The following is an 18,841-nucleotide window of genomic DNA, read 5'->3' on the forward strand; positions in this document are numbered from 1 at the left end:
AGAGAATTAGACCCTCACACCAGCAAATAGGCCGCTAAACTGCTGCTTTAATAGAAATTACTCAGGTAGATTATAGGATAATTTGTAGCTAAAAAGAAAATTTAATGTCTAAGCTTAGTTTTGTTTTTTTCTATTTAAACACAGAGCAGAGAACTTCTGACAAGCTTTCTGTGGAGTAGTATAATGTGTTGGTGATGTTAAGCAAAAGTGGAGAGTAAACACTATATCAGAAGCCATTTAAGTAGAGAAAACTCTCACCTACTAAGAGCCAAGAACTTTGCATATTAGGTCACTTAATCCTCACTGCAATCTTGTGGAGCAGTAGTTACCCTATTATGCAGACAAGGAAACTGAACACAGAATGTAAAAGTTTGAGGCAAGAGGTAATCAAGTGATAGAAGAAATTTTGCTGTTCATTTATTGACTTAATAGTGTGATGGTATATAATTGCTTGATTAGAGTTGCGTCTTTTTTTGGCATTGGGGAGTGTTAGATTTTCTTTTGGCTTACAGGAACTCATTTCCCTGACCAGGGATAGGACCCTGGCCATGGCAGTGAAAGCAGAGGGTCCTAACCACTGAACTTGCCAGGAAATTCCCTGTTAAGATTTAACATACTGTGTGTGTTTTGGTTTTATAAGTGCACCTCCCTTCTTTTTTCTAATTCTTATTTTTTCACCCTAATCTTAGGTTCCATACCCCATGAAGTGCCTCAGATATTAATTAATAGGGAACCTTTGCCTCACCTGCATTTTGATGTAGAGCTTCTTGGAGACTGTGACGTAATTATTAATGAACTGTGTCATAGGTTAGGTGGTGAATATGCCAAACTTTGCTGTAACCCTGTGAAGCTTTCAGAAATTACTGAAAAACCTCCTCGAATACAAAAAGAGTTGGCACATTTGTCAGAATTGCCACCCACACCCCTCAATATTTCAGAAGGCTCAAGTTCACCAGAAAGAACTTCACCACCAGATTCTTCAGTGATTGTCACTCTTTTAGACCAAGAAACAAAGAGTAACGTTGATGATCCAGATGTGTCTGAATCAAAAGACCATGTCACAGAAAAATCACAGGAAGTACAGACTTCTACTAGGAGCATTGAAAGTGTTAATGAACAGTTGGAGAGTCCAGATTTGAAGAATGCTGTCTCCAATTCTGGTGAGAAAAATGAAAGAACTTCAGTAGCTGAAACAGTGAGAAAATGCTGGCCAGCTAGACTTGCAAAGGAGCAGATTAGTAAACGCCTTGATGGTAAGAAAGGCTGTTGGGCCATTTTGAGGATATAACTATTATTTTTTTTTTTTTTAATTGGAGGTTAATTACTTTCCAATATTGTAGTGGAAATATTTTTGACATACATTCACATGAATCAGCCATGGGTGTACATGTGTTCCCCATCCTGAACCCTCCTCTCTCCCCATCTCATCCCTCAGGGTCATCCCAGTGCACTGGCCCTGAGCACCCTGTCTCATGCATCGAACCTGGACTGGTGATCTGTTTCACATAATATACATGCTTCAGTGCTATTCTCTCACATCATCTGACCCTTGCCTTCTCCCCGAGTCCAAAAGTCTGTTCTTTACATGAATCTCTTGTGGTCTCACGTATAGGGTCATCATTACCATCTTTCTAAATTCCACATATATGCGTTACATTGTATTGGTGCTTTTCTTTCTGACTTACTTCACTCTGTACGATAGGCTCCAGTTTCAACGGAATATTTGCAGGAAGTGAGCAATTTTGGCAAGCTAGTTAGTGTAAACTTCATGCAGCTAAATTTTAATACTTGATTGTGTTTAGAGAAACTGAATCTGAGATTTTAAGCTAGAAAAAGATAAAACAGTATCTCAATAATATGGGGAAGAAATGGTGTCCAACAGCGTGCTCTGTACTTTGAGTTTCTCTAGGGAGTGAGAAGTTAAGCATTTAATTGGGGACTACTGAGTGCCCTGCTGTTTTCTGCTAAGAGCTTTAGATGGTGAAAATCACAAGATTTGGGTGTTTACTGAGCATCAGTGACTTGACATATTTTCTGATTTCAGTATCTGATTTCAGTTAGGCAGGAAACTATTCCTTCTCAGGTACAGGTGGGAAAACAAGGACCACAGAGGTTAAATACCCTGTCCAAGGAAACAACTAGAGTGAAGAAGAGCCAGGTAGATTCCAGGTTCTGTTAACCTGTTGCTGTTTCAGATCTAGGAAAACATCTGGTTCTTCTCCACTATCAGAAATAGCATCTGCTCTGTTTTGACTCATGAAAAGTCCTTAGCAATTTGTATTAATATGGGTGAAATCACTTTCTACCTTTTAAAACCACTTGTGCACAAGTATTAACCTATGGTGAAAAACCCTAATTAAGACGGAAAATTGTGCTCTTAGATGCAACAATCTTGTACTGCTTAAAACACTCTCACTCACCATACATGGGGAAAACTGGCAAGAAATTTTAGACAAATGTATTACGTATTCTAATCATTTGCCATAAATAAGTTTTAGTTCAGTTGAATAAGCCTTTGGGTATTTCCAAACTAGGACTGCACCAAGTTCTGCAAACACCCATCCAAGCAACTGATATTTGGGTATAATTACAAAAATGGGTGAATGGGAAAAAAAATAGGTGAGATTTTTAAAAGGTAGATGCTACTTAGTGGGCACCAAGTTATAGAAGGCTTAACTGTAAGTTGGTGAAGTCTTCATGGGGAAGACACTAGAAAAAGCATAGAAGAATACTTATGCTTATCAATGTGGCAAAAGTCAGAAGTAGAAAAATTGCTGTTGATTTAGTCAGATAAGTCTCTGTCATATAGTCTGCTTGTGTGTTAGTCCTTTGTGTCTTGACTTGTGTCTTGACTTGTTTTTGACCCCATGGACTGTAGCCTGCCAGGCCCCTCTGCCCATTGGATTCTCCAGGCAGGAATACTGGAGTGAGTTGCCATTTCCTTCTTCAAAGTCTGCTTAGGCACTCACAATATTCTTCGGCTCTTTTTTGACAGATGGGTCAAATGTATAAAACTCTGCCCCAGAAAATTGGTATACCTTGGTTTTATTCTGCTAATTTAGACCTTTAAAGACACAGGCTTCAGAATTTGACTGCATTGTCAGATCTACCTCTCAGAGCATTGTGAGCATTTGAAAAGATAACTGATGTAAAGAATGTAAAACTTAACATTTTTAACTGTTTAAACAACTGGAGTTTACTCATTTACTTTGCCACCATTTGTAGTGAGGTCAGGGCTGAAAAGGAGGAAGTTGGAGCATATAAGAACTAAAATGTGAATATCTTAAAGGTAAGATTGCCAGTAGGACAAAAACAGGTACAGGGTACTTGGACTGAGAAATAGATTGTACAGTTCTTCAGGGGGCCAGAGCAGAATGAACTGGTTTTTAATAAACCCGTAAAAGGGCAGAACAGCCATGTGCTGGGACCCTTAGAAGACTGGCTCCTAGGATGTGATTCAGAGGAGATGGTCCTGTTATAATCACTAGATGGGTCTGCCAGCAGCTAGAATGCAGGTACTCAACTCCCTTCTCCATGAAAACAATGTGGTTTTCATGCTGCAAAACATGGGTTATTCCAGAGTGAGAACTGGATCAAGACGGAGTCTTAAAAAAGCTTGGAAGTAATTTTGAAGAGAAACTTAGGTATATATTACTCCAGATGAACTATGCAGTAGTCAGCTTTTGTGAATCAGTCTGGGCTCTTAAGAGCCTTGACTGGGGAGAGAGTCACTCTGGCTTAGGGGACAGAGGGGAAGGCTCCTCACCATGAGAGGTCAAATCTTATACTGCAGATGCTAATTTGGGAGGGCTTTGCAAAAGAAAGCTTCACAGTGCTTCTCACACTTTAACATGATAGGACTCATAGAAAAATAGCTTCTGATTCAGAGGGTGGGTGGTGGGTGGATACTTCGTCTCACCGAATCTCAAAGGAGTTGGTTAAGCCTAGTTGAACATGGCTCTCTACAATTTTTTCATACTTAACCTCATAGGGTTTGAAAATTACTTCATACCCAGATGAGGAAATTGAGGCACAGAGATAACACTCCCAATTTGCAAAGTTTATGAGTGGCAGAACTAAGATTTCTACCCAGGACTGAGTGTCTCTATAGCTTATTGTTGAGAAACTATATAATAATAGCCTCTAGTAATGATACTCAGGTAAAAGCATAGGTTCTATGCTTATCCAAACACCACAATCATACTAAGTCCTAGAAAACTGGAAATAACCCATTTCTCTATTTCTGTATTTCAGATAATCAGTATCTGTTTTTACCACCAAACCGTTACATTTTCCATGGCGCTGAGGTATATTCAGACTCTGAAGATGATGTCTTATCCTCTAGTTCTTGCGGCAGTAACAGTGATAGTGGAACGTGCCAGAGTCCAAGTTTAGAAGAACCCATGGAGGATGAAAGTGAGAATGAAGAATTTTACAATGGTTTGGAAGATGATGCTGATGTTAATGAGAGAGCTGGAGGAACTGTATTTGAAGCTGATGGAGGTGATCAAGAGGCAATTAATGAAGCTATATCTGTGAAACAGGAAGCAACATGCATTAACTATCCATCAAACAAATCATAATATAGTAATTGTCCAGGTACAGAAATTGTTCCACCAGCATTAGAATCTTTAGCATGTCAAATTGAATGTTTACTTGTGAACTCAATAGAGCAAGGAAACCAGAAAGGTATAATATTTATAGACTGGTATCCCCTCAATGGGTAATTTTTAACTTCCTTATTTCTGTGCTTATACACTCAAACACTAACTTTTTTTTTTTAAACAAAGGTACGTAAGTATCTTTAGTCAGCTATTGGACTAGACTTTCTGTTAAAGGTTCATTTGTATGATACATCGACATGTATATATAATTGTTTTTGCCTAGTGAGTTTCAACATTTCAGAGTCTTCAAAAAGCCATTGGAATGTTAAATTAATGTAAAGGGAACAGCTTATCTAGACCAAAGAATGGTATTTTCACACTTTTCGTTTTAACATTGAATGGTTTGAAATCCTCAAATCTGTTCTGCTAAACGTTTGATTCTTTATTAGCACAATTACCTATTTTTAAACACTGGCATTTTCCAAAACTTGTGGCAGCTAACTTTTTAAAAATCTCATGACATGCAATGTGAGAAGGAAGTCAACGACGTGGGAGAGCACTCAGTTGTTTTTGCTTTTTTAAAATGAAACTTGGTGCTAACAGTTTCAGAAATGTATCGTTCAAATGAAGATCGCTTTTGTACTTCCTGTGGACATGTAGTAATGTCTATATTGGCTCATAAAACTAACTTAAAAAATAAATGCTTTGGAAATGTTTCAGTTGCTTTAGAAACAATAGTACCTGCCTGGGTCCCCTTAGTTTTAAGAATATTTGCCATTGTTGTTTAAACACCTATCACTGTGGTAGAGCTTGCATTGATCCTTTCCACAAGTATTAAACTGCCAATGTCAATCTGCAAAGCCTTTATGATCAATAATAATGGTACTTTAACTGGGGAGAGTGTAATATTTTGGACTGTTGCCTTTTTTGCCCATTCATGAGAGCAGCAGACCCAGATTACGGTTCCAAAGCCAGAAAGTACATGTTTCCTGTTGGGAGGACTTGGTGTAAGAAACACCAAACATACTAGCCTAGTATTATGGAGATGAACGTGATGTAACTTGTAATAGCAGAATAGTTAATGAAACTAGTTCCTATAATGTCTTTATTTAAAAGCTTAGCCTGCCTTAAAACTAGAGAACAACTTTTTCAGCTGCAGAAGCTTCTAGCCTTTCAACAAAAGTTTGTACTTTATAAAATTGCACAGTAACGATTTATTTCTCAGACCTTTCCCCAACATTGTTTTCAAAAAGTATTTTTATGTTGCTTTAGTATTTATTACAGTTTAACAAGAAGGGTTTGAAAAACAGCTGTTCTTAAGCTTAAAATATCCAGCTAGGACCATTACTGCCAGAGGAAAAAATTTTATTGAATGGCCATTTCCCTACCTAAAAGATGTTTCAATCTGAATTTATTTGACTACACTAAAGAATACAGTATATTTAGTTTTCCATTTGCATGATCTGTGTTTGTGCTATAGATGATATTTTAAATTGAAAAATTTGTTTTAAATTATTTTTACAGTGAAGACTGTTTTCAGCTCTTTTTATATTGTACATAGTCTTTTATGTAATCTACTGGCATATGTTTTGTAGACTGTTTAATGACTGGATATCTTCCTCAAACTTTTGAAATACAAAACCAGTGTTTTATACTTGTACACTGTTTTAAAAGTCTATTAAAATTGTCATTTGACTTTTTTTCTGTTAGCTTATTACATTGTTTAAGGTAAAGAAATTGTGCAGCTTTTGTACGCTTTGAGGGCTATTAGATGCTACATTTTCTTTCAGTTTATATACAACAGTTAGTACTGAAAGTGCTGGTTGTAGTAACTGGTACATCACCAGAATGTTTCAACTGTTGTAGACCAGGAGCCTTCCCCCGTCATTAACCCTGCCTAAGAATAACTGGGAAAGGTTGAAGGCAAAAGGAAGAGGAAGCAGCAGAGGATCAGATCCGAGCAAGCAGCAGAATCTGAGCAAGCTCCAGGGGATACTGGAGGACAGAGAGGAGCTTGGCATGCTGAAGTCCATGGGGTTGCAGAGTTGGATATGACTTAGTGACTAAAAGAATAGCTAATTTTTGACATGAAACACTGACAAAGGACCAGGACTTTGGGATTAGGGAGATGAGGGAATGGTGGAACTGTAGCAAACTCAAGACCAAAAGGAGTAGACAGAAAGTGACTTGATCATATTTGGTGTGAACTTTCTTAGGCTGACCCAGAAATCGAGTATTCAGGAGGACAGAAACGTGCCCCTTTACAAAGACGTAATGAATAAACGTGGCAGTTTCCTGCCTTCAGGTCTCTTGAAGGGAACTAAACAATCCAAAAAACTCTCTGCCCCTGTATATCTTGTTTGCACTAGAAAAAATACCTGTGAAATTCCATAGATGCACAAAATAGAAAAGTGGTTCTTAATAAAGAGCATGTCATTTCAAGTAATTGAATACCTAGCAAAACCTAACTTAATTAAAGCCGTGGATTCAATGCTGTTGCCACTTCCCTAGGTGCGTGTACCATATTCCACGGATACACTGTTTAATCAGTGTCTTCCTCAGTGGCACTAAAGAATGCTGTACCTTGACCCACCTGCTAAAACATTATCTGATAAATTTTATTTGAAACAAGTTTCAACTCTTAGACTAATCAAAAGCTCTCCCCACTCCTTAAAAATGAACAGTCACCCTTCCCCCCCCATCCACCCACCAAGTGACTCTCAACTGGGATTAAAAATAAACTGGGGAATTTTGGGAAGTAACCTGAGCTGTCACCTCTTAGAGATGACATCTAATTGGCCAAAGGTGGAGTTTACAGTAAAAAGTAGCCCCAGGTGATATATTAAGAGTTGAGAAGTGAAAGGAATAGGGTGAGTTCCTTCTGCATTTAACCCTCCATTCAGTGTGGCTGGCCCAAAAGGGAAAGTAAGGTAGACATATATAAAACAGACAAATTCCCACTTTGTCCCTAGTAATGTTACAATGTGAGTGCAGGGAGCTACCGAATTACTGTGAAAGGAGGACAAAACTAACCTAAGGAGTTTGGATGGCCAAAGGACCAGAGGCTGCGGATAGGAAGAGGTTGAGAGCAAGACCATTTTGCCTTTGCTTTCAGAGAACTCACCATATGCAGGGGAAGACTGCCTTAGGCATGTTGCACATCATCAGAAGACCTTGTTCAACTAAATGCAGTGAAAACCTTATACAACGCAGGCAAAAGCATGTTAGAAGTCAATCCCTGTGCAAAGGCTGGGGTTCTCAGTTTTGAAAACTACATTGTGGTTTTATTTCATGCCAATTTAAAGGCTTGTATTGATTCTACTGCCTTCTCTGAACAATGGCTATTGGTTAAAATTACTACTGACTTAAGAACAACTACTTGTACAAATAGGTCTAAGTGGAGGCCAAATGTTTTCAAAGGTTAAGCCAGTTCCGCAATCATGGTCCTTAAAATTTAGTGAACTCAGTATTTGCCTACTTGCTAATCTATCAATTCAGTTCAGTAGCTCAGTCGTGTCAGACTCTGCGACCCCATGGACTGCAGTATGCCAGGCTTCCCTGTCCATCACCAACTCCTGGACCTTACTCAAACTCATGTCGAGTTGGTGAGCCATCCAACCATCTCATCCTCTGTTGTCCCCTTCTCCTACCTTGAATCTTTCCCAGCATCAGGGTCTTTTCCAGTGAGTCAGTTCTTCACATCAGGTGGCCAAAGTATTAGGAGTTTCAGCTTCAGTATCAGTCCTTCCAATGAATATTCAAGACTGATTTCCTTTAGGATGGACTGGTTGGATCTCCTTGCAGTCCAAGGGACTCTCAAGTCTTCCCCAATGCCACAGTTCAAAAGCATCAATTCTTCAGCGCTCAGCCTTCTGTATGGTCCAACTCTCACATCCACACATGACTACTGGAAAAACCATAGCTTTGACTAGATGGACCTTTGTTGGCAAAGAAATGTCTATGCTTTTGAATATGCTGTCTAAGTTGGTCATAGCTTTTCTTCCAAGGAGCAAGCGTCTTTTAATTTCATGGCTGCAGTCACCATCTGCAGTGGTTTTAGAGCCCAAAAAAATAGTATGTCACTGTTTCCATTGTTTCCCCATCTATTTCCCATGAAGTGATGGGACTGGATGCAATGATCTTCATATTTTGAATGTTTTAAACCAGCCTTTTCACTCTCCTCTTTCACCTTCATCAAGAGGCTCTTTTAGTTCCTCTTCACTTTCTGGCATAAGGGTGGTGTCATCTGCAAATCTGAGGTTATTGGTAATTCTCCCTGAAATCTTGATTCCAGCTTGTGCTTCAACCAGCCCAGCATTTCACATGATGTTCTTTGCATATAAATTAAATAAGCAGAGTGACAGTATCCCTGACATACTCCTTTCCCGATTTGGAACCAGTCTGTTGTTCCATGTCCAGTTACAACTGTTGCTTCTTAACCTGCATACAGATTTCTCAGGAGGCAGGTCAGGTGGTCTGGTATTCCCATCTCTTGAAGAATTTTCCAGTTTGTTGTGATCCACACAGTCAAAGGCTTTGGCCTAGTCAATAAAGCAGAAGTAAATGTTTTTCTGGAACTCTCTTGCTTTTTCGATGATCCAGCGGATGGATGTTGGCAATTTGATGTCTGGTTCCTCTGCCTTTTCTAAATCCAGCTTGAACATCTGAAGTTCATGGTTCACGTACTGTGGAAGCCTGGCTTGGAGAATTTTGAGCATTACTTTGCTAGCATGTGAGATGAGTGCAATTGTGCGGTAGGTTGAGCATTCTTTGGCACTGCCTTTCTTTGGGATTGAAATGAAAACTGACCTTTTCTGGTCCTGTGGCCACTGCTGAGTTTTTCAGATTTGCAGCACTTTCACAGCATCATCTTTTAGGATTTGAAATGGAATTCACCTCCACTAGCTTTGTTCTCAGTGATGCTTCCTAAGGCCCACCTGACTTCACATTCAGGATGTCTGGCTCTAGGTGAGTGATGACACCATGGTGGTTATCTGGTCATAAAGATCTTTTTTTGTATAGTTCTCTGTATTCTTGCTACATCTTCTTAGTATCTTCTGCTTCTTTTAGATCCAAACCATTTCTAATCTATAAAGCTTGGTATTTTTGTTACTTTTAAAAAGCAGCAAACAGCAATTTGAAAAATCTTCAATGGTATTTTTTCCCATGAATCTCCCTGCTGTTAATTCTACTGTAGCTCTGCAGTAACAGGGAGGAAAAGAATACCAGAGTTACCCAAATTATGCCTTGCACTGTTGTATTCCCAGATAACAGGTCAGGCCTTGTTAAAACACCTGTTCAATGAACTCTACCTGTATTAATCCAACGTGGCTGCTATTTTACAGAAAAGCTTCATAGCAAATAGAGGTTACTAAAAAACCTGACACACACATCTGTTTTCAGTGTTAACAATCAGTAGCCTCAAGGAATGGATGTGCACATCAACAATATAATACCAGAAACCTGGAGGAATTTTACTGGGAAAAATGTTACTTTAAGGACAATTATTAAGGCTTTTATTTAAAAGCCTATTAAAAACACCAGAAGTTTAACTAGTGAAAAGTACATGTCCACAATCCCTTTTCCAAAACCCTTGGACTCATTTGCATTTTGGAATTACGAATGTTAAAAGAGTTTTTAAAGCACACAGTGTTGCACCCACACAGATCTGGGCAGCACCTAGACCAAACACAAAACAAACACACTAGCACTGCCACAGTAACATATGCAAACAGTCCCATTTAGTATCATAAACAGCCTCAACAACTGAGGTCAGGTTTTGCTACAAAGTGATGTAACACCCCCGTCTCTCCCCACCCTGGCTGAGATGTTTTGGATTTTAGAATTACAGGTAAGGAGACTTGGGAGCTTCTATTAAACAGATAAATTTGTATGGAAATGGGAACTATCTGTCCAAAATTTAAGAGACCTTCCCTTAGATATTACTGTTTTTGAAGAATTTTGACTCTTATATGAGAACCAGTGAAAGTTTAAATATTAAGCCAATAAACCTTTATTATTTAAACAGTTTCATGGCATTTAAAAAATAAATTTAAAAAATAAATATTTGCATTATAGCAGAAAGTCACATGTGTTGCATCACTCACTGTTACAATTTAATGACAAGATAACTAAGCATCAGCACCTTAAAACTTAAAAGAGTTATCTGTTAAGATTTGTCTCTTAAAATTCAAGTAAATGGTTCTGAAGCACTAAAAATTCTCTTTAAATACCAACCTGCAGCATCAATAGTTTTAAAAGCTTTAACCCAATGATTGGTTCTCATAGTAGTCAACGATTGTATTTCCAGCAACTGGACAGAGTTCTTTCAGTACTAAACATTAAGCTTTCCCACAACTTCCCATTGGTCAATTATATCTCAAGACTCATAGAAAGAAAGAACTATATGTTAATCAGGTAAATTCTATTTGCAATTTAGACTTACACAAGGACATTATTCTAGTAAAAAAGCAAAGACTATTTTCCACCATGCTAATTTTTTGCCTTCACAGATTCTCAGAATAAGATTTAAATGATAATTTTTAACCCTTTAAAGGAATCTCAGTTCAAGTACAACCACAGAAACTGCACTGGTATCAGAACATAACTATTTTATTACAAAACTTTAACATTATTTACAAAATGAAAAAATAATCGAATGACTATTGCAGGCCAAAGTTAAAGGCTTCTCATCCGTGATTGGAGGAAAATTAAGCAACATTTTCATGCACTCACACACCAGATCATTTGTCAGATATGCAAACTCTTAAAATTTATGTTAGTAAAACCTCAACGTAGTCACAATACTTGTATGTTTATTAGAAGATGGCAAAAAAAAAAATCCATGGTTCTGTACAGTGTTTAATATTTAACACAGTTTGTTCGTTTCTTTTAATTTTTTTGGCTTTCATGAATACTCATTGCATTGAACATTTTGCAAGTAAGAATTATAATAGTACCTCTATCACCTTGCTGAATTCATCACCACAAGAAAAACACAAATAATTAGTTTAATGCTTTTGCAGTAAACTGAATAGTTGTAACTCCAAAGTTACATTAAACTGAAGCCTTCATTGTGATCAATAGCTTGAATCAGTTTAGAGCGTAGAGTTTCTTTGTCTGTATATTTTGGAAGATCCAGAAGATTAAAACAGGTATGGGAAACTGGGAGATACTCCTCACCACCTCCTGTTGACTGGATGACTAGTATTAGACTCTTCATACCAAGAATAGGAATGCGATCACTACCTGTCAAAAATACTGCCAAGAAAAGAATCACTGAGTGAAAGAACTACTTTTATCGACAATAAAAGTTTTAAATAACAATGTGGAGTATCAAGTTACTTAAACAATCACTTATAGCAAAGCTTTACAGTAACATTTGCTCTAAAGTGGAAGCCTATCCCCAGAATTTGTGGAAGCATGATTCTGAGATACATCCAAACAGTATTTTTTCTTTAAAAGTGTAATCTTAACATCAGCACACAGAAAGGCTTAATATATGTGTGATACATGAATGACTACAGAAAGGCTTAATATATGTGTGATACATGAATGACTACTATCCTTGATAAAAACACTTTGGGAGCCCCTCTTTTTTGAAAAGAGTAACCATTTAGAACTATTTATTAAAAAAAACATGCAGTTTTGATTATGATTCCTTTCCTATTTGTCTTGTCATTTTTAAACAAATTCATACTTGGAAGCCAAAATTAATGACCTGTCATCCTATGATATGCAAAACAGACACACATTAATAGGCATTAAGTTCAGGAACAGGAAAGTTCTATTTTCTACACCAACTACCAAAGTTTTCATTCTGAAGCAAAGAAAAAAAATTGAATATGAAAAGTTATACTGCAGAGATCTTGTTAAAATCTAAAGAATGTGGATTAAAAAAATTACTCTGAAAATTAAAAACAGGACCTTGAATAATACAGAAAAACCCACCAAAGTGAATCAAGTTAGTCTAAGTTCAAAAGTTCGATAATTAGACTCCATTCTCATAAAACAAATACTTACACAAAAATTGTTTTTTCTTTTCCAATGGTAATTCATGAAATACTTCCCAGAACATTTTTATTGTAGGATGTTCTGCCCAATATTCTCCTTTGTATTCTGTATTCTAAAACAACATAACCTTCTATTAATATTAAGGGATATCAGTTTTATCTTCAATCTGACAACTAGCTTCCTTAGCACAGAAAGTTAACACTATCCAAGAGTTTGAAACTCATGTAATTCAGTTAATTATTACTTCCTGGATATTCTGTAACTTGGAACTATTAGTTCCAGAGAAAAAGAAAGAAAATATGAATCTGCAGAACCATCTCCCCTGCTCCCAATTCAAAGAACATGATGTGATAGTAATATCATTTTCCAAAGTTAAGTATATAAAGGATAAACCAAAATTACTAAAAGGCTAATGGACTATTAAAGTTTAAGATGGAATTAATTATCTCTGATAATCATGAAATTTTCTTTCCCTTTATCGATGAACACAAGTCATATGAATTATTTTGTATTATTCCATCTTCTCTTTAAAACATTAATGGTTCTAAGAGCAACACTAACAATTTTCTGTGTTAGTTTCCATAAGGCCCTCAAAGACCTCTGCTTCCTGCTATTCATGGCCATGTTATGTCCCCTCCCACACTGAATAGGCTTGACCTCATCAGGATAGTGCAGATGTGAGAATACATGACTTCTGAGACTAGATCATAAAAACTTGTGTGGCTTTAGCTTTTTGGTCACTCACTCCCAGGGGGAGCATTTCATGGAGACATTCAAACAACCCTATGGAGAGGTCCTCATGCTGAGATCCTGAGGCCTTTGGTCCACAGCCATGTGAGTGAGCCATCTTGGAAGGGGAATCCTATCCTTCAGCCATCTTCAGATGACTAAAAGCACCAGCTGGCATTTCAACTGCAACCTCATGAAAGATCTCCAAGTCTAAAATCACTGGACTAAACCACTTCTGAATTCCTGGCCCACAGGAACCATGTGAGACAACCAATGTTCATCTTTAAGCCTCTATGTTTCGGTGTAACTTGCAACAAAACAGCAAACATGTTTCCCAAACACTCCTTTCTTTGTTCATCGGATTAAATTCTACTTGTCCTTTAGGTTCAGATTAAATGTCACCTAATTCATTCATTGGCTCATTAGACACATGTATAACGAGTTTCAGGCAAAGTCTGGAGTCCTGGGGAAACTGCACTGAACCTGGTAGATATTACCATCAAGTGAGAGGCTTTCCCTGTTTGTGCAGGTTTTGCCTTATATATCATTCACTAAACTCTCTTTATATTCATCACAGTTCAATTATTTAACGTCCAGCCTCCTTGCCAGAGAACAAAGACCACGTCTCAAGCTTATTTACTGCTGTCTTTCTAATCTTTTGCATAGTATTAGGCATCTAGTACAGAGAAGGCGATGGCACCCCACTCCAGTACTCTTGCCTGGAAAATCCCAAGGACAGAGGAGCCTGTGGGCTGCAGTCCATGGGGTCGCTAAGAGTCGGACACAACTGAGCAACTTCACTTTCTCTTTCATGAATTGGAGAAGGAAATGGCAACCCACTCCAGTGTTCTTGCCTGGAGAATCATAGGGACGGGGAAGCCTGGTGGGCTTCGACACGACTGAAGTGACTTAGCAGCAGGCATCCAGTAGAGGCTCAGTAAAGATTTATTTTTAGGTTCTTGAATTTGGAGCTCTATTTGTAGCCATGATTATATCAATGACTGAACTCGAGAAATCCACAACATATATATTAATTTACAAAGAGATTTGGAGATAATGGCTTGAATTCTAGCAATCAGCTTAAGTATTAACCTGTTTGAATTGAAGACTGAGTATGTTAGTGGGGAAATGAAAGGTGGTTGGCTAGTTTTTTTCTTTTTTCCTTTTTTTAAGCCACAAGATGGTACTGGGGAAATGTGCACAGTCATGATGAAGAACATCTGAAGACACAAATCATAATTAGTGAAATTATAATGAATCAGATCAGTGGAAGAAACTAAGTATACTAAGTACACTAAAATATACCTTTAAAAAATGCCCTCTTGCTGAATGAATACTTTTATCAGTTATAACTTCAGACAAGGTTTTAAGTATTTGCTGAATGCCCTTCTAGGTTCTGGGAACACAGCAGTGAACAAATAGACAAAAATCCTGACAGCAGTGAACTAAGAGACAAAAATCCTGCCGTTATAGTGCTGACAGTGAGTGGGGGTAAGGGGAGCAGACGGTAAAGACAATTAAGTAAAATTTTATTTAGTCACATTTAGAGAAGAAAGAAGGAAAATAGGGGGTATGTATGTGTACATATGCAATTTTTAGTGGGTTAGCCAATGAATTCTCTAAAAAGATATAAAGACATAAAGGAAATGAGACAAGACACATTTGAAATTATCAAGGTGAAAAGAATTCTAGGCACAGAAAACAAAAAGGCCACAGGGCTAAAGTGTTTCTGGAGGGTTCTAGGCCCAGCTAAGAAGCCAGTAAGGCTGAAGCAGAGTGAGAGAGGAGGAATGAAAGATGAGGCAAGAAGGATAAATCTTGTAGGATCTGAGGGGTAATGATTCTTAAAGTCATCTTTCTTCTGTTTAGCAAATTAATTTACCTCCTGAAAGAAATCTTCAATCTCCTTCCTGGAGGATTCAAGCCTGACTGCCAGTTTCTGAGTGCCAGCCTCAGTTCTACATGCTTTCCCAGATTCTAGAGCCTCTCTCCAGGGTTCTCTTTTGCCAGGCAGGAAAGGGGATATGAGAGGGCTAGTAATTCCTTAAATTAGTTTTGAAACAACTGTATTGCTTTCAGTCCAACCCTGTAGCCCTGGTAACATGACGTGCTCATTTCTGTGACTTGCACAAATTCTATAATGTGACAGGCTGCCTCTTGACGAATCTCGTCCTCTGGAGGCTCAGAATTCAATTTTCTTTGTTCTAAGTCACTCATCCACCTATTTTCCATCTTCCAAAGCTGTACTTTCTCGTGCTCACTGTGTTTTGGGGGAGGGGTTAGTCCTATGCTTAGTCCTTTACTGTAATTCTAATGAGATTTGGGAGGGAGCAGAGAAAAATGTTTATTCCACTATGCTTAATCAGAAGTCCTATTTTTTTTTTGTAATTAAAATTTTTTTTCCTTAAATTGTTACACAGTAAAATTGACATTTATGTGTGTACAGTTCTACAAGTTTTAGACCACGTATACAGATAAACCACCACTAGAGCCAGGACAGTCAACAATTCTGTCACCCTAAAGAACTCTCATGTTGCCCCTCTGCAGTCACACTCCCTCCTCATCCCTAGCCCCTGTCCAACACAGTGCTTGGCTTAATCATACGGTATATAATTCTCTGAGACTGATTTCTTTCACTCAGGTGTTGAACGTATCAATAGTGCATTCAGTTTTAATGCACAATAGCAATGGCACCCCACTCCAGTACTCTTGCCTGGAAAATCCCATGGACGGAGGAGCCTGGTGGGCTGCAGTCCATGGGTACGCTAGGAGTCGGACACGACAGAGCGACTTCACTTTCACTTTTCACTTTCATGCACTGAAGGAAATGGCAACCCACTCTAGTGTTCTTGCCTGGAGAATCCCAGGGACGGGGGAGCCTGGTGAGCTGCCGTCTACAGGGTCACACAGAGTCGGACACGACTGAAGTGACTTAGCAGCAGCATTATTTTAAAAAACTTGTAGTCAAATACACATAACACGACATGAATACCATCAATACCAGAGATATAACCATCAACAAGTTATGTTTTCCTTTTGCTTTTCCATCTAAACAATATCATAGATTTGTTTTCCCCTACCTTTTCCAATTCCTTCCAATCATAATTTGTGTTTCCAATAACCATTGCTTGTAGTTCATTAGGCTGAAAGAGCTGAAGGACTTTTCCTCCACAGACCTTATGAAAGCCCGCATGAAAAGCATCAAATAAGGAAGCCACTGATTTATTGAATATGTAATCCACATAAGCATCAACAAACTCTTGTCTAGAAATGAAAAAGCATACATGCACAAAATATAAAAAAAAAATTTACAGATAATATGTATTACAGTCTTACTAAACCTCTGAGTGTTACTGTACTTTTTGCAATTTACGTACAAAACCGAGAAAGTATGAGTAGGATTCAAAAGACAAAATCTTTATGAAGAAGTCTATTATTCTTTCTATATAAAAATCTGGTACATCTAGGAGGCATGTAGACAACCTCTCATTCACAGCCATTCTTAGCTTACTTCTAAGTGAAAGATGTCCTAATGGGAAGAATATTGATGCAAATGGCTATCAAAAATATTTTTAAATAATTCACAAATTATTGAGAATTTATATGTATCACTCTAATACGTCCCTAAAAAGTATAATGCTAAAATAAGGAATTTTTAATAAAGAGAGAGAACTTTGGGATTAAGACTGTTTCACAGATTGTACAGTCTGCTTTTCCTTGGGTTTCAAAGGAATCTGATGAACCAATTTATTTAAAAAATTAAAAACCCAAGAGGGGCATTAAGTATTCTTTCAGGATAACCATTAAAAACTACAAGTGAAGTTTCTTTTCAAGTGTATGTGTACATACATATAAATACACATACAGATGAACACTGCTGATGCTTTTCTCCCTGTTATGATACAAAAGGAAACAGTCATGAAAAAAGAAAACCCTTTACTCAGTAATTAGAACTAGTTTTATTCCCACTTGTTCTTCTGGCCACAAACACTTTATGCAGCTACCTGGTTAAGCTGATAATCAGAATGTGTGCTAGAGATTTCAATATTTTACACTCTTGTGATCCAAATTAAAAAGGATGCTTCTATAAATGGGAATACTGGTAAATTTAGTCATCTACAGATAACCACTTCAGCAAATTTTAGAATAATCCCAAACTCACTTTACAAAGAGGAAAAAAGGTTAAAGGGGGCCATTATAAAATAAAATTGGTGGCCCTAAGGAAAAATCAATAGCATATGCTTATCAGCGTAAGGTTCTTCTAAGAAGAAACAGGTAATTTCATAAGGCATCATTTTATAACTCAACTATTAGAAAGTCAAATTTATACTGCTAATAGTTAAGTCTCCTAAGTACAAAAGACTAAATTGTTTTATGTGCTAACATTTTTGCATTCCACACTTTCATTATGCAACTCGGACTGGTGGTAAAAAGATCAAAATTCTTTAAATTACTTCTAAACTAAATAATCTATGTGAAATAATATTTGTTAGAAACTTAAAGAATTAGTGCAACAATAGGAACTTGAAAAGCTGAAAAAATATCTTTCTATATCATAGTCAAAGCTTTTCAAAACGAGTAGTTTTTTTTTAAAGTAGAAAGACCTAAAATTTTTCCACATTATTTTAAAAACAGCTTTGTTTTTACCAAAGAAATAACATATATTTTAAAATGTCAAATGTATAGTCCTAACAGCCAACATTTACTGAGCACATACACGTGCTAGGTACTATTCTAAGCATTTTTAAATTATCGCCTCATTTAATCCTCAAAATAACCCCATGAAGTAGGTATAATATATCATCTCACCTTACAGAAAAAGAGACTTGAGGCATGGAGACACCAACTTATTAACCTAAAGTTACACAGCTTCTAAGTAACAGAATCAGGATTATAATCACCTGGATCAAGTCTCTGGCAATTTGAAGAAAACTATTTGTTAACTGTGTCGTTCCTTCTGGTATCTACCTTCAAACTTCAACAGAGTTCTGTTATTCCTTGATCTACAATTATTAATATTATCTGGTGAACTGAATACTGAATATTGGTTCAATATTCATTGTTAACATTTTTATGACTATAAATACTAAGTTAAGGAGTGTTCTACAATTACTTTTCTGAAGAATTTTTGTGTCCCTCAGGTTGCTACCTCATCCCCAACTTCAACAGAAACGTCAATCTCCTTTAGATTCACTCAAATATACTAGGTTGCATTTTTTTCCTGAAGACATTCCTCCTGGAATCCTCCATCTTCCTTATCTAAGGCAGATTGATTGTTATTTCTAAATCTTGTACATATCACTGTTTCTCTTTGCCTCTCATCTTTTTTTTTGATCCCTTTTTCCTCATTCTTGGTTCAATTCCTTGTTTTGGTAGGACATATCCTCTAGTAACTTCTTGAGAAAATTGCATTGGAAGTAAATTCTCTGAGACTCTGCATGTATAAAAACATTTTTATATACTTGTATGTATGGATATGAGAGTTGGACTATCAA

The 18,841-nt window shown here is 37.3% G+C and overlaps 2 protein-coding genes across 9 annotated transcripts in view; one reads left to right on the forward strand and one right to left on the reverse strand.

The window, feature by feature from the left end:
• The window catches only part of SIRT1 (sirtuin 1), a 32,149-nt gene extending 20,285 nt beyond the window's left edge, over positions 1-11,864 (forward strand). For 2 of the 3 annotated variants that reach the window (XM_019953992.2, XM_019953993.2), the window contains 2 exons: positions 690-1,253; positions 4,255-11,864. In XM_019953992.2, the coding sequence (XP_019809551.2) occupies positions 690-1,253; positions 4,255-4,583 (893 nt within the window). In that variant the 3' untranslated portion in view covers positions 4,584-11,864. The remainder of the gene's footprint in view (positions 1-689; positions 1,254-4,254) is intronic. The other variant, XM_070782138.1, reaches the window with a different exon arrangement.
• Positions 11,199-18,841, reverse strand: part of HERC4 (HECT and RLD domain containing E3 ubiquitin protein ligase 4) — a 127,602-nt gene continuing 119,959 nt past the window's right edge. For 5 of the 6 annotated variants that reach the window (XM_070782134.1, XM_070782131.1, XM_070782133.1 and 2 more), the window contains 3 exons: positions 16,427-16,610; positions 12,627-12,729; positions 11,199-11,864 (listed from right to left, as the gene is read on the reverse strand). In XM_070782134.1, the coding sequence (XP_070638235.1) occupies positions 11,656-11,864; positions 12,627-12,729; positions 16,427-16,610 (496 nt within the window). In that variant the 3' untranslated portion in view covers positions 11,199-11,655. Of the gene's footprint in view, positions 11,865-12,626; positions 12,730-16,426; positions 16,611-18,841 lie in introns of those variants that run through there. The other variant, XM_070782135.1, reaches the window with a different exon arrangement.

Source organism: Bos indicus, chromosome 28 (assembly GCF_029378745.1).
Source record: "Bos indicus isolate NIAB-ARS_2022 breed Sahiwal x Tharparkar chromosome 28, NIAB-ARS_B.indTharparkar_mat_pri_1.0, whole genome shotgun sequence".
Lineage (NCBI taxonomy): Eukaryota > Metazoa > Chordata > Mammalia > Artiodactyla > Bovidae > Bos > Bos indicus.